This window comes from Ascaphus truei, chromosome 1 (assembly GCF_040206685.1).
Source record: "Ascaphus truei isolate aAscTru1 chromosome 1, aAscTru1.hap1, whole genome shotgun sequence".
Taxonomy (NCBI): domain Eukaryota; kingdom Metazoa; phylum Chordata; class Amphibia; order Anura; family Ascaphidae; genus Ascaphus; species Ascaphus truei.
Genome location: NC_134483.1, coordinates 210794437 through 210810619, shown reverse-complemented (window position 1 = coordinate 210810619; position 16183 = coordinate 210794437). Strand labels below are relative to the sequence as shown.

The following is a 16183-nucleotide window of genomic DNA, read 5'->3' as shown; positions in this document are numbered from 1 at the left end:
GCCACGATGAGGATAATGCATGTGGTACCCAAGTTCCCTGGTTCCAGTCACGATTCCTCTATCCTGAGGAACTCTTCAGTCTTCCATGCGTTCGAAGAGGGACATTTTGAACCTGGTTGGCTGCTGGGTGAGTACATATTTACATGTTCTAACACAAAACACATGTTGATTTAGGAATGTTGGCATTGTACAATTTGATCACTAATGTCAGCTTATGTGTGCTCCATTCATTATAGGTGACTCAGGATACGGAATTAGGCCGTGGCTCTTGACTCCGGTGCTAAACCCTCAAACTGAAGCAGAGGACAGGTACAATGCAGCCCATATATCTACAAGATCTGTTATAGAGAGGACATTTGGCCTACTCAAGACCAGGTTTAGGTGTCTGGACAGAACTGGTGGGCTCTTCTATACAAGCCTCAAAAAGTGTCTGATATTATCCTTGCCTGTTGCATTTTGCACAATGTTGCACTCAGGCACAATGTACAGTCAGACCTAGCTGAGGCTTTGGTAGACGAGCATCCCACCCATGTAGCTGCTGAAAATGAACAAACAGCCAGTGGTGGCCAGACACGACAGAATCTCATCAATTCATTTTTTTCTTGTAAGTACAAACTCATATGTTCCTAGTACTACTTTTATAGTTTAATTATGTTATATTAACAATAATGTTTCTTTATATAACCTTCTGTTAGGACACAGATGAATATGGGTTGCACACCTTTCTTTTCTCTGCTGTGTGCACAAAGGGATGTGGCACCGGTATGTTATTGTTGCACAGGTTATATAATCCCTCTTCAATTGTACTTTAGTTGTGTGTATGTGAATACAACTTGGGTAACAAAGCAATAATATTTTAGCATTGTGTTATTCCTTATGCTAAGACAAAACACATATTATGCCCATAATCATTCATGCTTCTAGTATGCTTACATACAATGTTATTGGTGCAGTGTAACATGTACATCCATATGATGTGTACACCAGGCTGATTTACATTTTGAATGTCATGAAATATACATGGTGTTGTACATTTAACACCAAATACACACTTTGCTGTGTTGTTTACGGTACTGAAGATGGCATGTCAATGTTTGCAATTTATATATTGTTCCTTTGCATTATAGGTATATCTCCAGTATGACTGATCATGGTATGTATATTTGCTGACATCTCTCATAAGATGTGGCTACCTCAATCTTCCTATAATTATTGGAACTAAAAACCCAACATATTGGTTTAAACACAAATGTTACATATATGTACTTTCTGTATCATGTATATGCATTTAGCTACTCTTGAGCTTTCATGTGCATTGTATTACAAAATGATTACTCACATTTCATCACATTTTATGTATGTTTCCTTATAATTTCCATTAATGTAATATAGAGGTGGTTGGAGAAAAGGGGATAACTGTACTTATTTGTTTACTTACGGGAGCACATTCATCACTAGCATAGACACACTTTTTAAGACAACTGTTTGTGTCTCTATCAATTGGTGTAGGATCCATGTATAACACCGACAAATGATAACACCAGCTTTATTATGGTAGCTTATATCATCATATTGACTATACTATGTATTTCTAAACGATTAATAAACACAGTAAACTATAGTTAGTTAGGTTAATGAAATATACACAGAAACGTACTTCATAACATGATGGTGATGTCATATTCAGAACATCATGCATTGGAGGGGACCATAACATCTGGCCACTAACATTATTTGCTACAGTCCCAAACCATTTTATCTACATACCCATGTAACAAGAGATTTTAAAAATAAATGGCTACTTGGTTGTAAGTGTCCTTTACATTGGGAGAAGGAGTGGCTCACTGAGTAAAGACACACACTGGCACTGATAGTTTGAAGCAGGGGAGTCTGGTTCAATTCCCGGTGTGGGCTCCTTGTGACCTTGGCCAAGTCACTTTATCTCCCTGTGCCTCATGCGGCAAAAAAACATTTGTACGTTCCACGGGCCAGGGACCTCAGGCTGAAACATGTGTCTGTAAATCGCTGCGTACAACTAGCAGCCCTATACATGAACATGCTCATATTATTATTATTATTGTTACATAGTTTCGACAGTCATACGTTCCATTACATATTAGAATACACAAATGTGTTAGCAGAGTGGGAATGGTTGTTATATATAAAACACACCATGTCATAAAATGTTAGTAGTCATTAAAGAACACTCAATAAAAATTCATGAGGCACTCTTTTGCAACATCATTATGTTAATTAAGTGCTTATGCAATATAGGCATAAGGGTATCACATTTTTAATTGTTTGTTAATAAGCGCTGCAAGCAATATAAAATTAGTTCCATATGTAGTATAGTAGTCGGTGGCTCCTCCTCACAATCATCTCATATAAAGGTAGACTCTTCTGAAATCATACATTGATCCGATTGTATCTTCCCCGACATCTCTGAAATACAGCAAACACATGATGGTCAAAGATGGCACCTTACTAGATATGCATCCGTGACAACGCGTTACGCAGCTCTATATGATTGTGTACATACACACGTCAGTCACTTATATGTTAGAAGTAAAACTGTTCATCAGTATGTAATGTTTCTTTAAATTTGTAGCAGGCATAACTATGTATAAGAAGTGAACGTTGCCTGTATACTGAAAGATGTGCGCGCACATCTTTGTGTGCGCACGCACTTCACGCTTGGCTCCACTAACTGTTAGCGCATGCGCAAAACAAAGCGTACGTTGTGCGTTCAATACATGTTGAAAATACCAGTAAACATAACATCTTTATTTCAAATACAATGAAGACGAAACTACATTCGTTCTAAACGAGTACATCTGTATTCTTTTTAAACAGACGTGTTTGAACAGAAAGCACGGCCGATAACACAATGCGCAAATGCAATACGTGTGACGTCATGTTAAGCCAGCGTGAAACGCACGCTAACACTCCTCCCACTCAATTAACATTCGGCTAACGCCCAGGGTACGCCTACAAACACTGAGCCGCACGCATCACACACTGCAGTTACCGTTACTATAACAAAACATGACAGCCAATAGGCTTTGAGGCGCGCACGTCGCTTGGGGGCGGGACTTACATCACTAATCCTTTTTAAGGACGCCTTGGCCCATGACAAGGGTCCCACGTCATACGTGGTGGACCCGGTTTTCAATGTTGTAGATGTTGCATGATAACAAAACAGGTATGTGTTAGAGTAATGGTAAAATGTTGCTAATATGTTTAAAGGGATAGGAAAGTACGTATATTTATTCCGTCAGCAATGTGTACTACTCTTTCAGGTCCTACTATATTGTATTAGGAAACAATTTGTTTGTGATCGCTACATGTTATGCAGTCTGCAATGTTACGCTGTATCCACGCATTGAAAGTGAAAATGGTGGTTACAAAAAAAAAAAAAATTTAAACGCAGAGTCAACGCATAACGATTGTTATATTTACCATTCTTCTAGAATTAACTCTTCGCCTGGCTGCAACTGGTCGCTCCAGAAATGCAAGCCATTTTCATCCACGCTTAACCCAACCGCTGAATCCAGTATGGCACATATCTCCTCCAGGATGCGCTCATAGGAATCGCCACTGCTTTCTTCAAATAATTGGTCGGGAGGTAGGTTCATTTCTTCCGGTTCCCATTCCAATGCAATTTCAGCTGAAAGGCTTGGTACATAATCATAGTACTTTTGTTCTTGTACAATGTGGGTTTCAGGAATGGAGGCTGCAGATATTGCAGCACGTATCGATTCAAACGGATCAGTAGTAGCGGATACATTGCTATTGCCATTAGGAATAAATATGCCTTTCACGACAATATAAGTGCCGTCTTTCAGGATAAATTGTTTTTCCGGGGCAATCTTCCAGAAACCATAGGTGTGTTGTAGCTTATCCTGGTCACGTTCAAAAAAGTCATTACTTGATAAAGTGAATCTTATTGAGGAATTAAAATTCCGTGCATGCTTACGGTCTTGGTAATAAGGATATTTTGCTCGAATGAAATCATCGATTTGGCGTGTGCTTGCTTTCTGTCCGCGACTGTTCAAGATGGCTTCACAGATCATGTACTTATACCCTAAAAGGGGATTAATATTGTTAACGAATTCATCAGCCATGTCTGAGTAGCACAAAAGCTGTGTGCAGGTCTGTGTTATTTGCTCATCAAAATGAATGTGCTGAATGGCTAACAAACTCCTGTTTTTCCTTGTCAAGGTCAACAAAAGTAACTACTTTGACTCCTTATTTCAAACGCCAATTGGATTTGTTTGTCTAATTGGGTTAACAGTTGTGGTTCGTGATATGGGACTGTGGGAGAAACATTTCTCCTTCTTTTATCTCGTTTGTGAAAAACATCCCTAGACTGTGAATGCGTTCACATAGTGTTTTTTTGAAAACTAACAAAGACCAGTGTGTGAAAATATTTCTTAGCCAGGCATATCAGTAAAAACACACCTGCAAAAAGAAATGTTTTTTCCCCGCTTACATTTCTGTGTGTATGTGAAAGTCTGGTTAACTCCCTGTCTGCATGAGTTTAAATACGTGTGTATATATATATATATATATATATATATATATATATAAATATATCTCTTATAAAAATATATATATATTTATATATAATATTTTATTTTTTTTTATATTGCAGGAGTACACACAACATTGATGGCATTAAGTATACCTTGTATGAAACCTATTTAAATGGTGAGAAACATGATTGAATTAAGTAATAAACATTTGTTTAAGCACAATACTGTTAGAGTCTCATACTTAGGATATTTCTCAAACATTAGGCCTGTATTATTAAAATAGTGTTTTCACAAGGAAGCATGAAGTGTATTAGTTTGTGTATACCAGTTTATATAGTACTATATATATATATATATATATATATATATATATATATATATATATACACTCACACACTCACACTCACACTCACACTCACACTGTGTGTGTGTGTGTGTGTATATATATATTATTATACATTCTGAGATGTTATAGAAACGAACACACAACTGATTAAAGGACAAAATTACAATGGCCAAGCAAGGCAAAGGTAAGTAATAATTTACACATAATCCTGCTGTACACGTACAAGAAAGATGTTTGCAGTTACTTAGGTGTTTTAATAATTGCATGTGACTAATATGCATATGCAATTCTTCCATCAATTAACACACCCAAATGCAATGTTTTGCTGCAAAGTCAATGGCAGCTTCTCTAAACTTAGCAACTGGCTCCTGGTGGACCATTACTGAACAGACGATTACAACATAAATATTTATAACACAATTAATTATGAGTGTTAACATTTCCAAAACTTCACGTGTACAAGAACATAGTTGAAAGTTTGGAAACAACACAGTCTTCAGCATACATACAATAGTAATTAGATAATCTGAAGTCAACAAAACAAGGCCAAAGACATATTTTCTGAATTATAACATTTATTTTTTTTGTTCCTTTTGCGAGCGAGTAACAGGCCTGCTTGTTGTCTCTTGAATTTTCCTTTTTCTTTTGCCACCAACTTTAGGCACAACAGAGCCACTTTGAGTGGCCTCTGGCACTTCACGGGCAGGGCTTGTGGCCAGTGACTGTTCACCTACGGGGCTTGTGGCCAGTGACTCACCTACAGGGCTTGTGGCCAGTGACTCACCTACAGGGCTTTTGGGCAGTGATTCACCTACAGGGCTTTTGGGCAGCGATTCACCTACAGGGCTTTTGGGCAGCGATTCACCTACAGGGCTTTTGGGCAGCGACTCACCTACAGGGCTTTTGGGCAGCGATTCACCTACAGGGCTTTTGGGCAGCGACTCACCTACAGGGCTTTTGGGTAGTGACTGTTCACGGACAGGGCTTGTGCCCAGTGACACATGTGAGCAAGTTGGTAGACACTGCACAAGTGATGGTTGGTCTGTTTCATGTGTGTCTTGTTTTGTTTTTGTCGCCTCCTTTGTAGGTGTCTGCTGCTGAATTTGTACAGATGGCAGCGGTAGGATGTCATCAGGAACCTGCACAGCAATGTCTGCTACTTGACCGGTAACATTTGGGCCTGGTGAATGAATATCAGATGAATGTGGTGAAAACTGACCTGCATGAACAGATCCTGGCTGGGAGGTGTTGAATTGTGGTACATTAGTCATTCTCCAGTAATTAGCTTGTGTTTGCTGAACAACTAATGCTTCGAATGAGGTGTTGATTTTTTGCAACTGTTTAGGCACTTCAATGAAGACTCTGTGGAGATGTGCCAATTGTGATACTGTTTCTTCCTGCAGTCCAATCATCCTTTCCAGCACTGTCATCATGTCTGAATGGCGACGATTTTCTGCGTCCACTATTTTTCCCTCTGAAGCTACAATTGCATCGTATGTGGAAGTTGATGGACGATTTGGCGGTACAACAGTTTCTATTGGCACCTCTTCATGGTCACATGATTGTATTTCAGTCTCTTCTGTGGCGTCATCCTCATCATACTCATCATCCTCATCACCATGATGTTCTAAAAAGAAATGTACACATTATTAAATGGCATGTTAATGTATGCTGTGTTACTATGTAATTGTACTGTGTCCTAAGTAACACCTAACATGTTAGCATACGTTTTATAACCTCATTAAAAACTACCTTGACTTACGAATAATGTTTGGACTCAGTATGAAATATGAATGAATGAAAAGTTGCTCTAAACTCAGAAGTCCTACATGATAATTAACATCACTAACACAATACATGTTGCCTTACACTTAATTTTCACTGACACTAAGTAATCCTATTTAAAGAAGATGTGCAAAACAAATAATGCACATGACAACATAACATATAGAAGAGCACATATTATATGGCCAGCAAATGATACACTCACCTTCTAGTAGTGTTGAGCTGGCTGACCCAGGTGAAGACACTTGTTCCATCTCAGGTGACACATGTCCTCCAGGGGCAACTATATATAACAATAACATAAGTTTTACATTTACATGTGTAAATATTGAACAAACACTTATTGTATGTTCTGTATTTATGATTAACTAACAACATCAGTTCCTTAACCGAAAATGTGTGTGAAAGTGAACATAAATAGTTTTAATAACACTGTACATGCCTGTGTACTTAGAATTTTTGAGTTCCCTAACATACAACATACTATGTTTCTGCAGTAATGCGTGAGGATAAATAGATTAAATGAGTACATAAAAATCATATGTTGTGTAGTGATATCAGTATCATAATGTACATAACTATCATGAGATGACCATTCACAATGGTTATCATGAAGGTGGTCATATTGCAAAAAGTGTTGTTTTTGGTAGAGGATATGTGTGGTACATTAATCGAAGATGTGGCACACCTGAATGTGGCTGTGACTCAACAAGACAACACATGCAGTGTGTGATAATGTGTCTTTCATAGTAGTTCAACTATAGATATGAGTGAACTAATGTGTGACGTACGCTTTGATAAGTAATGAGTTGTTGGGGCATTTAGTAGCTAGAGTTAAGCTTTCAAATGAGTGTGATTAACTTCAGTTGTGCTATTCAGGTTGTAAGAAAGGTATTCCCTTCCCCAAAAAGCCTAATCAGCCACACCTTTCAATGACTTGAAACAGGTGCAAATGGTGTGAACTAAGTTGACCGTGAAATGAGGCTGTAATTAGTGTGTGTGCTGAACCCCACCCCCTCTGTTGAAGTGTATGCTGTGATGAGATATTAATTGCAGCTGCTTTAACACAATGGTAGATGAGCTAAGTAGTCATCTGCAGTGTTTAAGTTATGAAAACAATGACATAACATATGATACGTGTGCCTCATTATGCTGTCTGTATATGACATAAAGCAAAAATGGACCTTTTCATAAGCAACTATAGATGTGTTAGTGCCAGTGATGTTTGTAGGCCGTTACATGCAATTTCTTTGATGCATGCTTAAAATAGGCAGTAATGTCATGTTTGTCGGAGTAAAATCAATAAAATACACAATAATATGATACATATTTCTGTTCTGTACCTGTAGCTACTAATAATTTCTCATGAACATGTGTTACACATGTGTACTACCCTGTTGTTCCCCATCTTCGCCCACCATCAATTGCTTCCACTGCAGCTATGCATTTTGGGAATTCACATGTAAATGAGCACGCAATGGCACGTGCTATATTAGTTACTGCTTTTAGTAGGACTACTACATATATGTCTATTTTGAGATATATATATACAGAATCAGACATATACATATATAGATGCAGGTATGCTTATATTGTGAAGACAGTATAAAAAGCAGTGTAAATATGCAAAATAACTGTAAGCAACGACACGCCTAGTACAGTAATATTTATCACCTGCTGGAAATTGTGACGGATAAATTCCAATGTCACGGTCACCAGCCAAGCCTTCCACGACGACGGTAAGTAATTTTGGCCGAAGCAGCTCCTCCAATGGAGTCAATATGAGACGTTGTGGTGTGGGCCCACCTCCAGTGCCAGTAGCATGCACGCGTTGGTCTTGTATTTTCTTTTTCAATTTGGACCTAATATCATCAAATCTTTTCCGACAATGATACTTGTCCCTGACACTATTCCCACAGGCATTGACACCAATGACTATTGTGTCCCACATTTCTTTTTTGCTTGCTGCACTTGTCCGCCCTTGAAAAACATATAAAAGATATGAGGTAAATTAATAATAATATAAGCACCAGTTTCCTACACTGCTAGCTGTTCCAAGAGATAGCAAACATGCTGTTTTATGTGTAATATGTGCAGCACATGAGCATTCACTACTAAACCTATACATGTAAGCAAGGTTGCATTCATATTGTATGCAGTTCTGGCAAATTGACCGCCTGTGTTTATTTGTCCTTGTAAGGCATGATAAAAAGCTGTGTTTCCACACTAATGAACATAGAAAGATATTGTGTACCCATATTTGCATATGAACAAAACTCAGATGACCTAGGATCACATGTATTTGAATAATAAATGTAAAGTTACACTTACCTACTAAATGTCCATAGAGACTGTCATAGTGCTCCAGAATGCCAGTGACAAGAGCCCTATTTTCCTGGTCATTGAAGCGAGGATTACGTGGCTTCTCCACACGTTTTTTCCGAGCAGGTTTAGGGTCAGAGCTTGGCTGGTGCTGACTGGACTCTCCTTCTTCCAATGGAAGAGCCTCCAAAAGCTGGCCACCAGCAAGCACGCCACCACCAGACACCCCATCAGCAACTGTGCCACCAGCAGCACTCCCAGCACCAGCACTCCCACTCCTAGCACCAGCACTCACACTCCTAGCACCAGCACTCCCACTCCTAGAACCAGCACTCACACTCCTAGCACCAGCACTCACACTCCTAGCACCAGCACTCCCAGCACCAGCACTCCCACTCACAGCAACAGCACTCCCACTCCCAACAACAGCACTCCCACTCCCAACAACAGCACTCCCACTCCCAGCAACACCACTCGCAGCACCAGCACTCCCACTCCCAACAACAGCACTCCCACTCCCAGCAACACCACTCGCAGCACCAGCACTCCCACTCCCAACAACAGCACTCCCACTCCCAGCAACACCACTCGGTGCACCAGCAACATCACTCCCCTGAACAGAACGTTCACTCCGACGCGTACTCGCACGAGTAGCACTCCCACTCCCACCAGCATCACTCTTCCCACGCTTTGCGGGCATACTTCCAGCACTCACAAAAAACAGACAAGAAATGTACAGGCAATCACACGAACCACTTCCACATATAAAATAAGACAAAGATGTAAACAAAACAACAAAGGACAAAGCTCACCCAATACACAACAAGTCTCTCAGTCAATATGCAAATCTTCAATCGTCCAGCTCTGTGCGTCTCTCTCTCTCTCACTCCCAACAACACAGAGAATGATTAGCAGTACACGTTGCCTTTAAATATGGCGCGCAATCAAAAACATGCTTGTTTCGCCTGATTCAGCAAGATTTGTGATTGTGCAACCTAACAGCACCCCGCCACGCACGCCGATACACCTGTGTGTGATCGGCTCATCATCGTGAGAGTGGGCGGATTTGTTTTCTGGTTGATTTTGAATGTATTCGGCACTTACTGCATACGGAGAGGGAAAAACGCCAATAACATGACTAATCGATAAGCTTGCCGATTTCACATAATCGTCGCTTACTGCATGAGGCCCTGTATGCTGTATCTGGTGACCCTAAATGAGAGGGCATTGTTTTAAGCTGGGGAACCAGGTTAGTTGGCCCAGCAGCAGTTAGAGAGGCTGATTCTGATGTGTAGTTAGATCCCTGAATGGGATAGGATTTCTTTATATGATTTATTTTTGTTTCTTAAAGTGACAGTGTGTGAAATATTATAACAGTGATATGCGTAAACCGCTGAAGGTTCATGACTGAGTGCCTCCTGCCTACACCTGTTAAAGCTGCAGTCCCTTACTGGGATTAAAATAAAGCAGGCAGAAGCCTGAGTTAAACATCGCTTTGTATGATCCGATTATTCGTATAATTAACCCTAGAAGACTGTGTCGGGAAAATCCCAGACAGACGTCAGTGCTACAAAAGAGGGGTGTTTGTCACAGTACAAATATACAACAATCCAACAAGAAGGTCTCTCTTCTGTTCTTGCAGCTGTAGGGGAAGGCCTCTCTGCTCTCCTGGGTCCGCACCCTTGTGTGCTATGGAAATTTCCTTGTCAGTTATAAAGGTGTTGTCCCCTTGTCTTGCTGTCAGCATACAGTCCTTCTGTGTGCATCAAGACATATTTTCCTCTGGTCAGTCCAGTTGTGGGCTAATGAAATCTCCTTCCTGTTTCTCAGAACAGGCTTTTTCTCACAGTCCTAATCAGCCAGGTGGAGTCTGGTTGATTGCTTGTGCTTGTGCAATTAATCAGCACACTGCTGGATTTAGAGACATCCCTTGCTTTTATGATTCCTCATTAAAGATACTATTTTTGGCCAGACCTGTTCTTCATTTGGATCGCGGTGCGCTGCACTCTTTTCTACATTGCTGGACCCCATTTCACTTCAGCAGCACGCGGTGGAAGGGAGACTCTGGTGACCAGTTAATACTGTGAGTACCTAGGGCTAACCCAATGAGGTAGGGGAGGCTGTCTCTGGACTACCTACCCCAACCTTCAGGGTATCTGGTGCCCTATTGCTTAATACTCAGTGTTACATTTATCAATGTCTCAATACCCAGAGTGTGTTTCCCCTCCTTCCTATGTATAGTACACTCTGAGCACCTCACCCTACCACAGACAAAGCCCATCCTTCCACTCTCACTCGAGATATCTCTGCGGCTTGAATGAGAATGGATGGAGTACGAGAACCCTCAGTCCTGCTGGGATTGGAGCCCTTTCTCCAGGTTATTAGTGTCTGTCAGGATAATGTCATGAGATATTGGGTATTTTGAATCCCTCTGGGGCTTAAGGGGTTAATGAGCTACAGTTTTAGGAAAATACAAATATGTGTGGTGTCTTTTCAGAAATATCTGGGCTTCAAAAGGCTTGATTGAAGTTGGGTGTGAAAAGTACAGAGGGGGTTTGGTGTATGTTAAAACCTAATTTGCAGGCCGAGTGTATATTGGTGGTAGAGAAAGCTAGGCCCATGTTTGGAGCATTGGGTGTGAAATATAGCACCTGTGACAAACGTTCTCTACACAGGAGGCCCAGCTTCAAATCATTTCTTGACAAGGGGTTTTATGGGGGCCAGGGGTGTGGCTACAGAAGGTATCAAAATGAGTGACCGTATTAAATATAAGAATATCATGAGATGTCCTCGGCTGAACATGCTAAAAGTAACATGTGTGTATCCGTGGGACCGAGCCACAAATAATGATTACAGACACATGATGTCTAGCAGGTACTAAGAGACAGATATTAATATCTCTCTTAATTTTAGTATTACACGGTTATATTTAGTCTTATTGGGAGCGCCATGCATGTCGGAATGTATTAATATGTCTCACGTGCCAGTAAGTATTACTGAACTGAAGTTATGAAGTTATTTAGATATGAAAAGCAGTTTTTTAACGTCCTGGGGTGGGAGGAGTTTTATTCTGGGGAAGACTGTCAACCTCACTACTGATTTATGACAGGGGCTGGGTTTAGGTTGTGTTCAATGGGAAATAACTGTATTTAAGGCTGAGCAAGTGTGGTGGGGGGTAGATATATACAGAGGAGTATTTGAGACCAGATACGGGATATTTCAATGTTTCTTACCAGTGACCTCTCGGGGGAAAATCTATGTCGTGTGGTGAAGTATAGATTTTCTTTTATGTGTATCATTTTATTTTAAGAAGCTGCCTTATATTGTAATAACTGTATGTTTATTTTGTAATACCTTTTCTGTAATCTAAGCACTGTATTTTTATATATATTAAAAAATTTAATAAGTAATGCTTTGGGCTCTGAATGAACTAATGCGCGCTCTGGAGAGAATAACTTACGAATTCGGGCACATGTTACTACAACTGATTTTGGGTTAGAGTGCATAGTTTTTCCTATAATAAAGAGGGATCTGAGGCCCTGGCGGATATTTTAGTCTAAGATCTTTTATCATATCTGCATAACCTCAGGTGGTGGAAGTGGATGGTTATGATGTGCAATTGAGTAAGGGTTAATACTACCTCGCTGGTTCCTTGAAGAGGAGAAAGGGGGGTTGGCTAGAGTAGCCGTGTGTATTTACCCTGGTTGCATATCTAAAGTCACGTGCTCACTTGTGTGGTGTTCGTGGCGGTGGTATATTGGGATGGCTTGAGGAGAGATACAACTCATTTGAGGGACCCTTGAGGGGGTGAAGAGTGGGGCAGCTTGCAGGTTGTGTACAGATCCTTGATCCTGTAAGAGGGGATACTGTCCATTTGACGGACCTTTGCGGAGGTGAAGAGTGGGTGCGCTTGCGAGCGTCGGTATTAACCCTTGTCCCGTATGCAGGTCGCGTGCTAGCAGGGGGTCGTACGTGACAGTGTCTCCTCCAGAAATTGCTTGAGATCAGAACTCCTCAGTCGCTTGAGGAGGACTTTTTCCAAGTAGATTCTTTCTACGGTCCGCGTGGTCATGAGATTTCTCCTGCGTCGGGCGATCCTCTCTTTATAGGCAGACTTTATGGCAACAGTCACAGAGCGTTTACGCAAATAGCTTTCTCTCACCATCTTTTCCATGGACTCCATTTTAGCACTAAATGTCAATTCCTTGTAACCCTTGCTCAGGTCTTGCAAGGCCTTTATCAGCTTACTTTTGAATTATGTCTGATGTCCGGAATCTATTTATTTTATCCTAGACTCATGCCATTTCGTGGCATCACTTAAAGAGGTTCAATAATAGCTAATCAAGTTTTCAGCTCTTGAAGCTGTACTTCTGCACTTCTTTTTCCCCTCAATGCAGTTGCCAGTTCAACTTCTTTGGAATCGAGTTGCGATTCCACATCCATTTCCAGAGAACGTCCCATATTTTCAGCTTCATCAGATAAAGATTCTTCTGGTTTTGATTCTGCACTCATACCTTTGTTTGCTGCCTGTTGGGTAGGTGAAGGTTTAGCTAGTGCTCGCTTAGGAGGTTCAAACTTTGCAATCTCGTTTTGCAGTTGAGCGGTGTCCCTAGCTCTCACTGTACCCTTGTACTCATGGGCATTAGTTGCTGAGGGATACCAACGCTTGGGCAGGGCCAATACTTTTTCCTGTAGTGGAGACACCTGTACTTTACTGGTCCACAGAGCCTCACTCTGTTTTAATTCTGTAACCCTTTTCTCCAACTTCATCTTTTCAGACTCCAAGGTTTAAACCACTGACTGTAAAGTCTTTGCATACCCTCTCTCTCCCAGCAGTAATGTAATCTCATTTCTCAGTCTTTCAAGCTCTTCCACTTCTAGGCTTTTCTACAAGTTTAATTCATCTGTGAGAAATCCCTGTTTCTTGAGTGCATCCTGCAATTCTCCTCTCAGGGTCTTTATCTCTTCACTGTGCTTTCTCTGACACTTTAACACAGCAAAACATTTAAAATAAACAAAATAAAGGTCTACTCCGCTTTGGAGAATATCTACACCTTTACTCCAGCCCTCTCTAACTGGGTGGGCAGCTAAGCTAATTACCACCCCAAATATATATACTGGATAGATAGATAGATAGATAGATAGATAGATAGATAGATAGATAGATAGATAGATAGACAACAATCCAATGAGAAAGTCTCTTATCTGTTCTTGTAGCTGTAGAGGAAGGCCTCTCTGCTCTCCTAGGTCCACACCCTTGTTTGCTATAGAAATGTCAGTGTCAAGGTATAGAGTTCTTGTCCCCTCATCTTGCTGTCAGCATACAGTCCTTCTGTGTGCATCAAACATCTTTTCCTCTGGTCAGTCCAGTTGTGGGCTAAGGAAATCTCCTTCTTTTTTCTTAGATCAGGCTTTTTCTCACAGTCCTAATCAGCCAGGTGGAGTCTAGTTGATTGTCTGTGCAATTATCCAGCACAGTGCTGGATTTAGAGACAGTTTTTCCTCAACAGTGATAAGTCCCTGTTACAAGGACTCAAAGAACTTTGTATTCACAGCTGCATTGAATCCTAAACACCCCAGTGTACATCTGCGTTGCCCCAAAGGTGGACAGCCTGATCGAGCTCACCAAGAGTTGCTCCCCTCTCCATAGGACCAGAATGCACAGGGTTAACATTTGCTTGTACTTTGTGGAACGTCAACCTACTGGAATATTAATGGGCAGGAGGACACAAAGAACTTTGTATTCACACCTGCATTGAATCTCAACCACCCCAGTGTACATCTGCGTTGCCCCACAAGCGGCCAGCCTTTGGTGCAAACAAAGGGTGTGAGCAATTTGCTGATGTTTGATGATGTTAAAGCTGCTCTATTTCAATCTGAAACTCACAAGACTTTTATTCCCTGTACCCAATTTTCCAACTCTATCTGTCCATGAAATGTCTGTGAATTGACTGTATAACCCTGTTCTTTTAATGTAACAATGTATTTTTATAACTCTGTACCCAGGGCATACTTGAAAATGAGAGGTAACTCTCAATGTATTACTTCCTGGTAAAACATTTTTATAATGAAAAAAAAGTAATATAATATCTGTTTTTGGTCTTTAGCACAACACATATTGATTCTCTCTAGCTTAACCAGTAACCTGTGACTGACTGGACTCTGGACTGACCCGTCTGTGTTTGTGTCACGACTCTTGGGTCTACTTCATTGTCTGCAGCTCTTAGCAGACAGCTGTGGTAACCTGCTTACATTACATCTTTTGGTATATATTATGGCACTTCACATTTCCCTCAGGATGTCTCTGCTATCTTTTTAGCTGTACACTGTTTGCACCATTGCTAGCTGGACCCTATTTTTCCAGTCATACTGTTTGTTCCTGTCTTCAGATTACCCCTGCTGTCCACACAGATGACGCGGACTCCCTGGCTCCAGCTAACTCCAACCCCCATGTTAATTGGGCTTTAGACTCTCCCCGTGGATTTTCCCCCCTTCCATCCTGATAATGTGTCCAGTACACTCTCTGGGCTGGCCTGCCTGGCCTCAGTATCCTGTGCTCCTGTACTGTTTCTGTGTCTATTATATAAATTATACAGCAGTATATGCATATTTAATAATGTTAATAAAATTATAATATTAATAACAACAATACTGTGTCAATTAGTTCAAGGAGGGTTAAATTTATACACATTTAGTTTTTCTCATTTTCTGCACCCAGTGTGCTAGTACGCAGCCCAGGCCACTGAGGCAAGCAGCCACAGCCATTTCATTATTAGAGTTACCAATTTCACTGCCACCATAGCAGCACCCATCCAGCCAAATGTGTGAAAAAGGCAGGTAGTGGGAGTAGCAATATAAATGAAAAAGAAAATCTAATTACGCTGGATTCTGTCAAGGTTACCGCAGATGCCGATTGATACGGAAGGGCCAACGGATTCCAAGGATTCCGTCCACTTTTCAGATGACTAAATCTGAGCCAGAATTCATTCCATGGATTGGAATGGGCAACAATAAAATGGGAAATTCCGTGGAACAGATTGTGACTCTTCCGCTCATCTCTACTGCAGATATAGCAAGACTTACTGTTTTTGGCACTGCAATAACAAATGTGCAGTCCTGCAGAATGTCTTAATGTCATGTCCCGGTTACCGCAGGTGACGCACGGCTTGCAAATATAGTTTTGTACCAACCGTAG

General features: G+C 40.9%; 1 protein-coding gene and 1 long non-coding RNA gene across 2 annotated transcripts; one reads left to right on the top strand and one right to left on the bottom strand.

Annotated features, from left to right (window-relative positions):
- Window positions 1-1130: 1130 nt before the first annotated feature.
- On the top strand, window positions 1131-4713 carry LOC142470229 (uncharacterized). Its single transcript, XR_012789247.1, has 3 exons — window positions 1131-1153; window positions 3471-3625; window positions 4655-4713. It is a non-coding gene; the product is annotated as an uncharacterized LOC142470229 (long non-coding RNA).
- Window positions 4714-5746: 1033 nt separating this feature from the next.
- On the bottom strand, window positions 5747-13171 carry LOC142492230 (uncharacterized). Its single transcript, XM_075594929.1, has 4 exons — window positions 12961-13171; window positions 6872-6949; window positions 5801-6508; window positions 5747-5754 (listed from the first exon to the last, which is right to left on the bottom strand). The coding sequence occupies exons 1-4, from the start codon at window positions 13169-13171 to the stop codon at window positions 5747-5749; spliced, it is 1005 nt and encodes a 334-aa protein (XP_075451044.1).
- Between the last annotated feature and the right edge of the window lie 3012 nt (window positions 13172-16183).